This window comes from Mustela nigripes, chromosome 7, assembly GCF_022355385.1.
Source record: "Mustela nigripes isolate SB6536 chromosome 7, MUSNIG.SB6536, whole genome shotgun sequence".
Taxonomy (NCBI): domain Eukaryota; kingdom Metazoa; phylum Chordata; class Mammalia; order Carnivora; family Mustelidae; genus Mustela; species Mustela nigripes.
This window is the reverse complement of record NC_081563.1, coordinates 53,088,902-53,101,892: the sequence shown is the minus strand read 5'-3', so window position 1 is coordinate 53,101,892 and position 12,991 is coordinate 53,088,902. Positions and strand designations below refer to the sequence as shown.

General features: G+C 44.2%; 2 protein-coding genes across 3 annotated transcripts in view; both read right to left on the bottom strand.

Moving 5' to 3' along the window:
- Positions 1-6,854, bottom strand: part of SNRPG (small nuclear ribonucleoprotein polypeptide G) — a 7,910-nt gene extending 1,056 nt beyond the window's left edge. The window contains exons 1-3 of one of the 2 annotated variants that reach the window (XM_059405902.1): positions 6,710-6,854; positions 5,557-5,579; positions 4,554-4,678 (exon numbers count right to left, since the gene is read on the bottom strand). In XM_059405902.1, the coding sequence (XP_059261885.1) occupies positions 4,554-4,678; positions 5,557-5,579; positions 6,710-6,741 (180 nt within the window). In that variant the 5' untranslated portion in view covers positions 6,742-6,854. The remainder of the gene's footprint in view (positions 1-4,553; positions 4,679-5,556; positions 5,580-6,709) is intronic. The other variant, XM_059405903.1, reaches the window with a different exon arrangement.
- Positions 6,855-7,964: 1,110 nt separating this feature from the next.
- FAM136A (family with sequence similarity 136 member A) lies at positions 7,965-12,666 on the bottom strand. The gene is made up of 3 exons (XM_059405901.1): positions 12,491-12,666; positions 11,440-11,580; positions 7,965-9,465 (listed from the first exon to the last, which is right to left on the bottom strand). Exons 1-3 carry the CDS (start codon positions 12,575-12,577, stop codon positions 9,277-9,279), a joined length of 417 nt encoding a protein of 138 aa, XP_059261884.1. The 5' UTR covers positions 12,578-12,666; the 3' UTR covers positions 7,965-9,276.
- Positions 12,667-12,991: the final 325 nt, after the last annotated feature.

The following is a 12,991-nucleotide window of genomic DNA, read 5'->3' as shown; positions in this document are numbered from 1 at the left end:
AATGAAGTTTCACAGCCAAGGGAATAACCATTATTATTATTATTTTTAAAGATTTTATTTATTTATTTGACAGAGATCACAAGTAGGCAGAGAGGCAGGCAGAGAGAGAGGGGGAAGCAGGCTCACCACTGAGCAGAGAGCACGACGTGGGGCTCGATCCCAAGACCCTGAGATCATGACCTGAGCCAAAGGCAGAGGCTTTAACCCACTGAGCCACTCAGGCACCCTGGGAATAACCAATATTTTATTTTATTATTATTATTTTTTAAAGATTTTATTTATTTATTTGACAGAGATCACAAGTAGGCAGAGAGGTAGGCAGGGAGAGAGAGGAAGGGAAGCAGGCTCCCCGCCGAGCAGAGAGCCCAAAAAGGGGCTCAATCCCAGAACCCTGGGATCATACCCAGCTGAAGGCAGAGGTTTTAACCCACTGAGTCACCGAGGAGCCCCATAACCAATATTTTAATGGCAGACAGCTTATGTGCAGGAAGAGAAGTTATAAAGAAAAGGTCCTAGGAGCACAGTGCCTAATATAGTAGCCATTCCATAAATGAGGACAAGGAAGGATATTCATAAGCATAGGTAAAATAAATGGCTGGTAACCAAGTTTAAGATGGGTAGAAAAGTAAGTTAAACTAGAAGGCAAGGAGGCTGCAAACACAAGGAATCCCTGGTGCACTGTAGGTCATACTGTAGCCAAAGATCAGGTCAAGTAGAGCTGGAAATGAGAAGAGGAAATAGTAGAAATGGAGGCATTCTGAATTAAGGAGATTCTAAGTAGAGCTATGCTTGTAGGCAGCTGGAGAAAAAACAAAGCAAAACAAACAAAAACAAAAAAACCCCACCAAAACTTATTTTCTCCCCTCCATTCTATCTGCTTTATTTATTATATACAGTTATTGTCTTCCTCACCCAAATGTCATTACTATGAGAGCAGGTGCAATAACCCCAGTGGCTAAAGTGGCAGGCACACAGAGGGCTCAGTAAGAACCTGTTAAATAAACAAATGACCCTGCATGTTTATTGCAGCTGACAGAAGGGAAAGGAACAGGACAGGTGGAACAGTGTCTTGGGAGCCTGGCAGAAACAAACAGCAATGAGTATGATGGGGTGGTGGTAAAGGGCAGCATGAAGAGAAAACAATGCCCTGAAAATGATGGTGGGGACTGAAGGAGCCTACAGTTCTCTAAGTTAGGGATAACGAGAGCTAAACAATAGCACAAAATAGTTCTCAGGGGTTTAATTCCTGGCTTATTTGCAAAAGATGGTATACATCACATCTCTGTGATCAAAACATGAAAAACTGCTACCCTTCTTTCCTCCTTCTCCCTTAAATGTGTCCACTTCTGACCCCAGAAAGGGGAGGGTGGCAGAGAAGTTATTTCAGATAACTAAGAATTTCAGATCTGAGGTTTTTGGGGGCATTATAAAAAAGACAAAACGCTGTGACTTTCATCAATTATTTTCTAAAATATGAGGTACTGCACACATATTTGCATACCACATACTACATGACGTAAGGCTAGTGGGTGGACACCTCTGCTGTACAGTAATTTTCCTATTTTCTCCTTGTGTTTAGGCCTAATTCTCCAAATCAAACTGGAACCGTTAGGTCCAGAATTCCATAGTGCTCCTTTTGTGTTTCAGTGCTAGTTTTTACAAAATGCTGCTCAGACTTTTAGTCTTTTCAAAGGGCACAGCTATCTAATAAAGAATATAAACCTAAAATGGAACTACAGAACCACAAAGCTAGTGAGAACCCCTGAACTACACAGCATCCTAATACAGAATTTTTACTGTGGTCTTAGGGGAACTCTGGGGTGGAGTGAAATCTTAAAAGAATAAGACAGAAATGAGGCCACTGACAACAGCAGGGATGTTTCACAGGAAGCCAGTTGAGACATCATTGGATAATCTCCCAGCTGACAGGTCCCTCATACATACTATCTTCCCCTCAGAACACATTTTTTTTTTTTAAAAAGATTTATTTATTGGGGCGCCTGGGTGGCTCAGTGGGTTAAGCCGCTGCCTTCGGCTCAGGTCATGATCTCGGGGTCCTGGGATCGAGTCCCGCATCGGGCTCTCTCTGCTCAGCAGGGAGCCTGCTTCCTCCTCTCTCTCTCTGCCTCTCTGCCCACTTGTGATTTCTCTCTGTCAAATAAATAAATAAAATCTTTAAAAAAAAAAAAAAAGATTTATTTATTTATTTTAGAGCACACAGGTGGGAGAGGGAGTCTTAAGCAAACTCTGTGCTGAGCAAGGAACCCCATGCAGGGCTGTCTCATGACCCTGAGATCACAACCTAAGCCAAAATCAAGAGCCAGAGGTTTAACTGAATGTGCCATCCAGGCGCCTCAGAACACACACATTCTTAATACTACTCTAAATAAAACAGTATTACGTAATTTCAATGGCCTTAATGGGTCACTGACTTGAACAAGGAAATAGCAAAGCCAGTGTACAGTCTCCTTTGCCAAACAGCTTGTGAAAACAAAACCGTAACCTATTTGCTTTTCTTCCAACCTCAGAAAAAACATTCTTGCATTTTCTTTAACATGTCTTTTTAGGGATGTGTGGGTGGCTTAGTCAGTCAAGCATCTGCCTTTGGCTTGGGTCATGCTCTCAGGGTCCTGGTATCAAGTCCCTCATTGGGCTCCTTGGTCAGCAGGAAGACCGCTATGCCCTCTGCCTGCCGCTCCCCCTGCTTATGCTCACTTGCTCTCTGTGACAAATAGATAAATAGAATATTTAAGACAAACAAACAAAAAGCCCTTTAAACTGTCTTTTAATTGGGGGCACTTGGTTGGCTCAGTCAGTTAAACGTTTGCCTCTTGATTTCGGTTCAGGTTATGATCTAAGGATCCGGAGATCAAGTTCTGTGGGAGCGCCATGATGGGTGTGGAGCCTGCTTAAGTTTCTTGCCCTCTGCCCCTCCCCCTTGCACACGCGCGCTCTCTCTCTCTCTCTCAAAAAGTCTTTTTATTAAGGACAATTAATATGTTGTCATTGTTCTGTTTTTTCTTAAAGATCTATTAGAAAGAAAGAGCACAAGTGTGCAGCTGGATGGGCAGAAAGAGAGAAGTAGACTCCCTGCTTAGCAGAGAGGCTGATGTAGGGCTTGACTTCATGACCCTGAGATCATGACCGGAGCCACTTAATCAGTGAGGCACCCAGATGCCCCCCATTATTTCATTTTCAAAATGTTAACTAGGCTGCAAGAATTACTGCCTACTAATACAAACGTTTTTGGTCATACAATAAGCATCAGAGGTGGAAGAGATGACTGGTTATGAGTACGTACTTACGTGATAGGCAAATTCTGTATAAAGACTAAGCCCATTAAAATTTAGGGGGAAAATTTTGAGAAAGATCCATCATCTAGGTTCAATTCCTTCTCAGATAAAATTCCAATTAGTGTCACACAATTCTCTGAAAAGTTATCTTCCCAAATTAGAACTTTTAGATATCAAAGTCCTTCAATCTTTTTAGCAAATCTGTTGAGATAGAAACTAAAAACATAATTTACCCTCCCCTCGAATAAGATTACTGAATTTGTAAAAGGAAAGGGTAGAGAGGAATTGTGTGTGTGTGGGGGTGTGTGTGTGGTGGTATTTTAAAACCATTTTTAGAATAACCTGGATGCTAATCATTTGCCCATAGTTTTGTTCATTTTCAATGGAAGCTCAAGGATAATGTCCCTGAAAGGAAGGTCTATTTGCATAAAACTTGGGGAGGTGGGGTGGGAGCCTCATATCAAGGGATTCTCCAAGCTGTTTTTCCAGCCCAGACCACTGATTTTTTTTTTTTTTTAAAGATTTTATTTATTTGTCAGAGATAGAGAGCGTGCACAAGCAGGCAGAGGAGGAGAGAAAAGCAGGCTCCCCACTGAGCAAGGAGCCTGATGTGGGACTCGATCCCAGGACCCTAGGACCACGGCCTGAGCTGAAGGTAGTGGCCTAACCCACTGAGCCACTCAGGTGTCCCACTGATTTGGTTTTCAAATGAAAATGCACTTGAAAGGAGCAATAACACACATCTTGGAAAGAGTGATTAAAAAATTGTGAGGAAAAAAAAAATCTCAAGGCTAACAATCAGAAACGCTTACTACCTTTTTTTCTCTTACCACATTTTAGAGATCTTTATACTCAGTGACTTCCTAAAGCAAAGTTGTCCTTTTTGATTTACTTTTCCCAAGAAACTGGGGACTTACTAAAACTCAATGGTCACATTGTCCTGTGCTGGACGAAGAGTGGGATTCAAAGTCTGGGTCTTGGAAACAACCATCAAATCATTCAGAGACTAAAGGCCTCTGCTATAAAGCTCAAAAATGATTTCCTACAGCTGTTTCAAGTCCAAGGCACTCAGAGGGTTCTGCTTAAGATTCAGATCTAACCTCTAGGTAACTGGGATACTATCACAGTTGTAGGACTACCATATGTTAAACAAAGTGGGAAATGGAAAGTCTGACTTTACCTGTTATTTGCCTAATTTCAATTTAATCCAAGACTTTCAAAATATGAAATCTCTAAGAGAAAGCTTCTGTCTTTACTTACCACCATTCCAATATTGTTCTGTTGCCCACTAGTTGCCATCTCCACACATTCATCTATCACAAGATTCATAAATGGATCGAACCCCCGCAATATTCCTTGAACATGTCTGCCACCATTTAATTTCACTATAAAAAGGGAAAAAGTAGTTTAAAACTGACCAATAAATATCAACTATTCATTAAAAATTAGGTGGAATAAAACCTAGGTACTTGAGAAATACAATCCTATCCTTACTTTATGTCAAGCAATGGGCTAAACATTTCACATTTAGTTCCACATTTAAACTTACAAAAATCCAGGCTGGGGCGGGATGGGTGAAACAGAGGATGGGGATTAAGGACTGCACTTGTGATGAGCACCAGGTGCTGTATGAAGTGCTGAATCACTATATTGCACACCTGAAACTAATACAACACTTTATGTTAACTACTTTGGAATTTTAAAAGAGTAAATAAAAAAAAAAAAACCTTACAAAAATCCTATCAAGTAGAATTATCCTAAGTTTTCACAAGGGAACTGAAGTATAGAGCTTCTTAAAAAACTGGTTCAAGGGTAAATAGGTAATGTGGGCTACAGCTGGGATGGAAAGGGAAGGCTGCCTGCCTCTGTAGCCCAGGTCTTTACCTCTACTATCCTTCTAGCACTGTATAGGTCAGAGTTTTAGCTCTGCTCCAGGTCCTTTGCTCTTAAAGGAAAAAATGTTGATATATTTGCAACTATCACAAAACAGGAAAATACCATTAATTTTGTCTAAGTCAGGGAAGGCTTAAAGGAAATCATGAAAAGTCCAAAAGTACTGCGCAATTTATTAAATATCAGAAATTAGGTATATAAAATTATCTGCACAGGATTTTGATAAACCTCCTTAATTAATGGATGTGAATTAGAGAGAGGTTCTGTGTGACTTAAATTTTTGTGAAGTTGTGCCAAACATGATATACTGCCAAGACACATGTAGAAAGCAACCATTAAAAACAAAACAAAAAAACCCCAAGAAACTTACATGATAATTTCTTGTCCATAAATCTGAAAAAGCAAAAAGGGGTACAAATTATATAACTGATTAAAAAAAAATTTTTTTTAAAGATTTTATTTATTTATTTGACAGAGATCACAACCAGGCAGAGAGAGAGAGAGGAGGAAGCAAGCTCCCTGCTGAGCAGAGAGCCTGATGCAGGACTTGATTCCAGGACCCTGGGATCATGACCTGAGCAGAAGGCAGAGGCTTTAACCCACTGAGCCACCCAAGTGCCCCCTGATTAAAAAATTTTAAGCACAAGTAAGCACAAGGTAGGTACAGTCAATAGAATTTGCTAAAACTGCACAATAAAAATGATGAAATTTAAAATAGTAAAAAACCTGTATTCTTGTAGAGGAGGGAGTACTGGGCTACCTTATTTAGCACTTCTGCGCTCAGAGTGGAGTCGGCTTGTCCCTCTCCCTCCACCCCTCCCCTCACATGTGCTCTCTAAAATAAATAAGTTAGGGGCGCCTGGGTGGCTCAGTGGATTAAAGCCTCTGCCTTCGGCTCAGGTCATGATCCCAGCGTCCTGGGATCGAACCCCGCATCGGGATCTCTTCTTGGCGGGGAGCCTGCTTCCTCCTCTCTCTCTCTCTGCCTGCCTCTCTGCTTACTTGTGATCTCTGTCCGTCAAATAAATGAAGAAAGTCTTAAAAAAAAAAAAAAAAGGAATGGGATTTCTAAATTAAAGCTACATTAGCTACAAACACACTCTAAGATTAAGGTAGCTTCTGAATCCTCACCTACTATTAAACTCTTCCAGTCCACCCATCTTCTTAGTTCTCTCTAAAACTACTCTCCAGCCACCCTACCTAGCACTGAAGGCTATTCAAGCAGTCCAACAAAGGATGGCACTCCAGGGTCTCCAAGCAAGGAGGGAGAGGGGCTGCGCTGGGGGCCGGGGGACCGGTAGATGCACCCAGGAAGGCGAGACAGCAGAACAGACGCCCCTTCTCTGCCACTGGGAACTCTGCCAGGCCAACCAGGGCGAAACGAGACGTCGGCGAGGGCTTCACGCACCGAGGCGCGAGACCGTGTCAGAACACGCACGCCAGGCACACTGCAGATAACGGAGAGGATCTAAGGAACTCAACGCACGCAGAGAAGCCGCCACCTGGACCTTTCACATACTTACTTTTTCAGCTCGGGAGGGTGAGCTTTGCTCATGGTGTCTACTCGGCAAGCTCAAAGATGCCTCCAAACGGAATTCGTGGCGTCCCTCGCGCTCCCGCGGTAGGCCCGGCGTTTTGCGTATGACGTCATCGTCCCTGTCAGCCAATCAGTTCTCGGAGGAGCTCACATTTCACCTCGCGATACTTTGGGGGCGCCCGAAATTGTCGATCGATCTTGTGTTTCCGGATGCGTCGCCACCCACTGGCCTAGATGGGGCTAGGGGTGGGACTAGTCCTCTTCTCAGTTCCGTTTCCTCGTTTGTAAAATTGACTTAGCGGTTCTGTCTCCAATCTCTAGGCGGAATTGGTTTATCCCTCTCTCTGTTGCATTGCCTTGGTTGTCGTCTTCATATATACCGTGAATACAGGTTCTAGAGGAGTGGGCCTCTTAATAGTTCTTTGGCACGTATTCCCACATCTCGTCACGCTAAGCCTAGGGTTCCAAGAACATCTTTAGTGACCTCTGGACACCAGATTAGTAGGGTGAAGTGGCTTCAGTTTCTAGGAATTTTAATCTTGAGTGTATTCCCTAAAGACAATCCTCCAAATCTTGTAACACTGCCTCCAGAACCCCACTTGATGTACCGTGTTCCAATATAAAAAACGTAACCATCTCTAATATGAGATACTCTTGACTTGAAAATCAAGTGTAAAAAGTGATCTCCAACTTGTTCCCACTTAAGTTACCCAAAAGAGGCGAATGCATACGTACGAATAAAATACAACTTGGATTATATAAGATTTAGGTCACAATAGTAAAGCCATTATGATTCTAAGTAGGGGATGATTTTCCAAAATTCGATTCATTCCTAATGTTCAGGAATGGCTCTATTTAAATACGAATGATAGTAAAGACTTAATTAAACTCATTACATAGTTGATACTCTCTTGACACTCAAAATCCTAGATGTTGCATTTTTCTCAAGAGGGATCATTAATTACCCTTTCCACCTCTTGCTGTTAGTGTTGAGTTGAAGCTAGAATCCTGAAATGGGTATTGAATTTTTTTTTAGCCTTACAGCATCCCCCCCACCCCAATGGAAGTCATTGTGCTGTAACCTGACCTCAGTTTTCCTGCATTTGAATCATAGTTCATAACTAATTTACTCTTTAAATTTTTACTCTTCAAGACCTCTTAAGAAACTTATTTCACAAACTACAAAGAGAAGCATCCTAAGAAAGTTGTATAGTCACACCCAGACATAAGAAACATAATAGTGGAGGAAAAACTAAACCTTATTTATTTTTTAGAACTGAACCACTAGGAAAATATATCACAGCCTTGAAACACCAAACACAGGCTATATTATCATTTCAAGTAGTAAGTTGGTAAAAAGACAATAAGGTCCTTATCAAAATGAAAAGGTGCTAGAGCTGGGGCAGAACACTGCTTGCTGCAAAAGCCCCAGGAAAAAGAGGTGTTTGGTAATGGAGGGGGGACTTTCCCTCTTTTCCTTTAAAGGAATCACAGCTCACCCTCGAATCACCTACTTGTTCTCCTTTGACCTTCTGGTTGCCAAGGGATTGTCCCAATAGCGCCATATTATTTGAGGGGGCAAAATAAGCAATACTGAGTTCAGGCTTTCATTCCATTCTGTTCTATAAAAACTGGTTTTTCCAAATCCAGTATCTAATAACTTGTAATTAAGAAGACAACAGTTCCTCCTTCAGTGTTCATTCCTGGATACTTGTATATAGTGCAATCAAAACCCCCTTTCAAGGGAGAGTGTCACTACGAGATTGTCCTGCTGTTCTCTAGCAGACAGCCTCAGGGCCCATCATGGCAGCCAGTGAGAGGGAAGATCTGCTTCCCATACCCAGTGCAACATTGCCTGTCATGTTTTTACAGGGTCTCCTACCTAGCTGGAAGATGTAATGGATATTTCAAGAAAAGCATATCCATATCTTGATGGCCAGAAACAGATATCCACAAGAACTGTTCCAAGTTCTTAACTCAACTACCCCTCCCAACTCCACATCTTAAATCAACTTCATGCCCTTATATATAAAATAAAACCAAGCAAGACAAAGACCCAGAAACCTTTTCTCCCTTCTAAATTAGTGACATTGTGGATTTTGTTTTACAGCTTATAGAAAAATGATTTGGTGATCCTTCTGGTAAATAGGAAGTTGGCAACAAACAGAAACATCTTTGCTCACACCACCAGATCATAGGCAGATTAGGAACCTGCCAGCCTGTTGGTACCTGTGTACTGAGAAGAATCTGGTATCTTGGAGGTCGGCTCTGGCTTGGTTCAAGGGAGATCCCTAGTGCCAGGACAAGCATGTGAAATTTAGGCTATCAAAAACTCTCCTGTGCCATCTCTGACCCAAATTTTAGCACCAGTTTTTTCCATTTCACTTTTTAGGTTCGAAACATAAAGGAACCAGTGTCCAGAGGCAAGTGACATGGGCCTCAAACTTGCTGCCATTGTTAATTTCTTCATAAAGTTCATTTAAAAGACCCAAACTCCCATTTCTTCTCAAATGGATTCCTGCCATGAGCTCCGATGGCCAATTGTGAAGACCTCTATTTCCCAATGGACAAGAGAGACTCCTTCATCTTCTTGGTCATGGTCGGGATGAGGTGCATGTGATCATCCACACACTTGGTCACACAACTCTCCAGCTGCCGCTTCACCTGAAGCTCTTTACTTCCTGCATCTATTGAATCTTTGGCTTTGTCATTGCAATGCATGGTGCATCGGGCAAGGCGGTCCTGTGGCAAGAAGGAAGAAAGTAGAGAAGGCTGAAAGGCTGACCTCCATTTACCAAGTGCTTACCATGTGCTAGGTCCCTTCCTACATATTGTGGCTTGACATATATAATCTTGATCAATTAAAGGGACACTATAGTGCAATTAACCAAGATTATCCTGACTGAAATAGAGGGTAGCACCAGGAGGGTCCAGAAAAAGCATGACAAGAAAGCAGATGAATAATAGAATAAATGATACAGAAGCCCCCTCCAGGAAGTGGGAAGTAACTAGAGGCTGCTGTTGGTCAGCTACAGTTAAGATTCTTTAATACCTGAACTTGCTATAGAAAAACACTCAACAAATATTTACTGAATATCTACTATGTGTCAGGTACTCTCCTAATGCTGGGGAATACAACAATGTGTAAAACAGATAAAAGTTCTTGCCCTCATAGAACTTACATTCCAGTGAGGGGATATAGACAAAATGAAGGGAGATGTTGAAGCAGTTGGATATATGAATCTGGAGATCAGGAGTGAATTTTGTCTAGAGATATGAATGAATGTAAGAGTTTTTGGCCTATAGATGATATTTATAGCTATGAGACTAGAGAATTCGATTGAAAAAAGGTCCAAGGAAAGCGCTAGGCATTCCAATGCTAGGTTGGAGGGGAAAAGTAGGAAAGGAGCCCAAGAAAGGATGGCCAGGGAAAGAGGTAGAAAACCAGAGTGAGGTAACTTTTCTTTTCTTTTTTTTTTTTAAAGATTTTATTTATTTATTTGACAGACAGAGAGGCAGGCAGAGAGAGAGGGGGAAGCAGGCTCCCCACTGAGCAGAGAGCCGGATGCAGGGCTCAATCCCAGGACCCTGGGATCATGACCTGAGCAGAAGGCAGAGGCTTTAACCCACTGAACCACCCAGACACCCCCAGAGTGAGGTATCTTGATGCCCAACTGAACAAACTGTTTCAAAGGGGCGAGTGATCACTGCATCAGTGATGCAGACAGGCTGAGTAAAATGAGGAATGAGAAATTACACTGGATTTAGCTCCATGGAGGGGAGTGCCCAGAACAGTTCTGGTGAGTGGAAGAATAGCTTAATTGGAGAGGACCAAAAAGTGAACAGAAGGAGAAAGTTATACAACAATTCAAGAATCAAAATGTCGAAGACCCTATTAATAAAATTAGCTGTCAAAATGAACACAAAGATACCTCTCTGGGTTCAGGATTTTGTGTAAGTCAGTTCTTTGCAGTGTGAGTGATTTTGAAGAATTCCATAGAGCAGAATGTAAAAGTTGCATATTAGCTACAATTTGTCCCATGTGAACAGGATCTCAGGCTTCAATAAACTGGTTCAGAAGTGGGCTCTGCTTTCTCCAACCTCCAGTCATAGAAAGGGAATAAAATGAAGTTGCGGCTACTCTTTTCTCCAGAAAGAGATACAGTGGATACCTTTTGCTCTTAGTGACCTCAGAGGGGCTTGCGAGGAAGGCATCAATGAGTCAGTATTACTACTCCTTCACATAAATGACTGCTCTTTAGTGACACGGGAGCTGCCCCCTAGGTGTAGCAAACAGGGGTCGTTCTGGGTAGGCATGTCCACAACAGGATGGCAAGATACTGCTCCAATCTGCATCTCTTAATGACTAGCCTACTCCACTTCCTGAGGATTCTACTAGCTTAAAAATGAATGAATACACGTCTTAGAAGGCTTTACACTATACAGTATATATATTGTATTTTGTGTCTATGGGAGGGAAAAGGCTCTTGGTCATGAACTCCTTTTCACATCATTTTGTCTCTGGAAATACTTATAGCACTCCACCTCCAGGAGTTTTTCCCAAATTTCAAACCATAAAGACTGCCTGGCCACAAGACTGTCCCAAATGTTAAAAGAACCAAGATGCTAAAGCCAAGAGTTTTGAATGAATGCTTGTCATCTCTTGCAAAAGAGCACCATCAAGGCATGAAGTCCTCTGCCTGGGGTATTTCTCACCTGGAACTTCTCCAACTCACTGGTCACCAGGGCCTGGGCTTGAGCCAGAGGCGCATGGCAGCGTTCAATGCACTGGTGCACCTGCTGCATGGACGCCTGGCTGTCCTCACAACAGCTGGCACTGCACCGGAACATGAGGCCCTGGGGAGGGAGGGCAGAGAGAGAGAGAGAGAGAGGTGAGGCGGGAAAGCCTCTGGGGCAGAGATAATCATGGAGTGCAACAGAGGAGCATCTCTATTTGCACCTCTCCTAACAGACATCAGGAACCTAAAACCACACATGGGAAAAGCATACTCGAAGCCTAGCAGAAGGTTCCATGGCCTTCTTGCTGCTAGCTCATTGGCACTTGTTGCACCGTAGACTGGGTGGACGGAGAACGTAGTGGTGGGTCAGATGAAGTCAAATTCTGAAAACCAGGTACCTATGCCACTCGGTTCAGAGGTCAGCAACCTCTAGCAATCTGCTTTCCACCAGGGGGCAACCGATCCATTAATCAATGACTCAAGAAGCGCTATAACAGAAACCCCACAATTTGGTTAGGGAGGCAGGACCAACAGCCACAGACCATTTAGGCGATCAAAGCACAACGGCCGTACAAACCAGCGATGTGTGGAGCGACACTAAAACCGGCATGACATGGCCACTGAGGAAGCCAAACACTTTTGCCTTTCCGGTGTTTCACCTTGGCCGTGCCCTTTCTGGGCCTCCGCCTGCTCACCTGCCGAAGGGGCAGCGCTACACAGGAACGCGGGGAGGGGGGTGACACCGAACGCCTCACACCAAGGGCTTTCTAACGCTGGTCCAGGGTCTAACACCCCCTCCCCGGAACTGGCCGGGGGGGAAACAGCTTTGCGCGTGGGGAGGGAACACAGATTACATCCACTCGGCGGAAGCTCCAGGACTTCTGAGGGTGAGAGGTGCTTCCGAGAGCGCGGCGGCGACCCCAGGGACGCCCCGACTCGGGTCTGCGGAGAGGCGGGCAGCGGCGCGCCGCGGCGGCCAAAGGAAGAGCGGACTGCCGGGACTCCCCGGCCTGACCCCCGCCCGCTACCTGCATCTTCCTGATATTCTCTCTCTCCAGACTCTTCACCATGGAGTCCACCGCCTCCTGTACCCGCAGCTGCTGCATCTCCGCCATGGCGACTCCGCGCTGCACACTCTCCGCGCCGGCGCCCACATGGAGCCCCGCGTTCGGCCCGCCCCCTTGCTGCGGCGGCCGGGGTCACCGCCACCCTTCCCCGCCCACGCCGCCGCCTGGCGTCGGAGAGGAGGAACTGCAGCCACCCCCCCCCTGCTGTGCCCCCGCCTCCTCATCTGGCATGCAGGCGTCTGCCCCTCCTCCCCTCCTGGCCCCGCCCCGCATTCCCTGCTATGCCTGAGCCCCTGGGGGCTGGACAGGGGAGCTGGGACTCCCTGTCTCCATCCTGTCCTCCCTCCTTCCCTGTCTTCCTTCAGAGTCTTAAAATAATATTTAATATAATTAATATCCAGGTCAAAGCACAGATCTTAGTTATACAGCTCGAGGATTTTTAACAAACCTTGCCTTTTCGTC

Coding starts and splice junctions, on each gene's coding strand:
- FAM136A (XM_059405901.1), bottom strand. CDS start 12,577: ATGGCGGAGATGCAGCAGCTGCGGGTACAGGAGGCGGTGGACTCCATG. Junction 11,581..12,490: donor AGAATATCAGGAAGATGCAG/GTAGCGGGCGGG, acceptor CTCCCTCCCCAG/GGCCTCATGTTCCGGTGCAG. Junction 9,466..11,439: donor GTGAGTTGGAGAAGTTCCAG/GTGAGAAATACC, acceptor TTCTTGCCACAG/GACCGCCTTGCCCGATGCAC.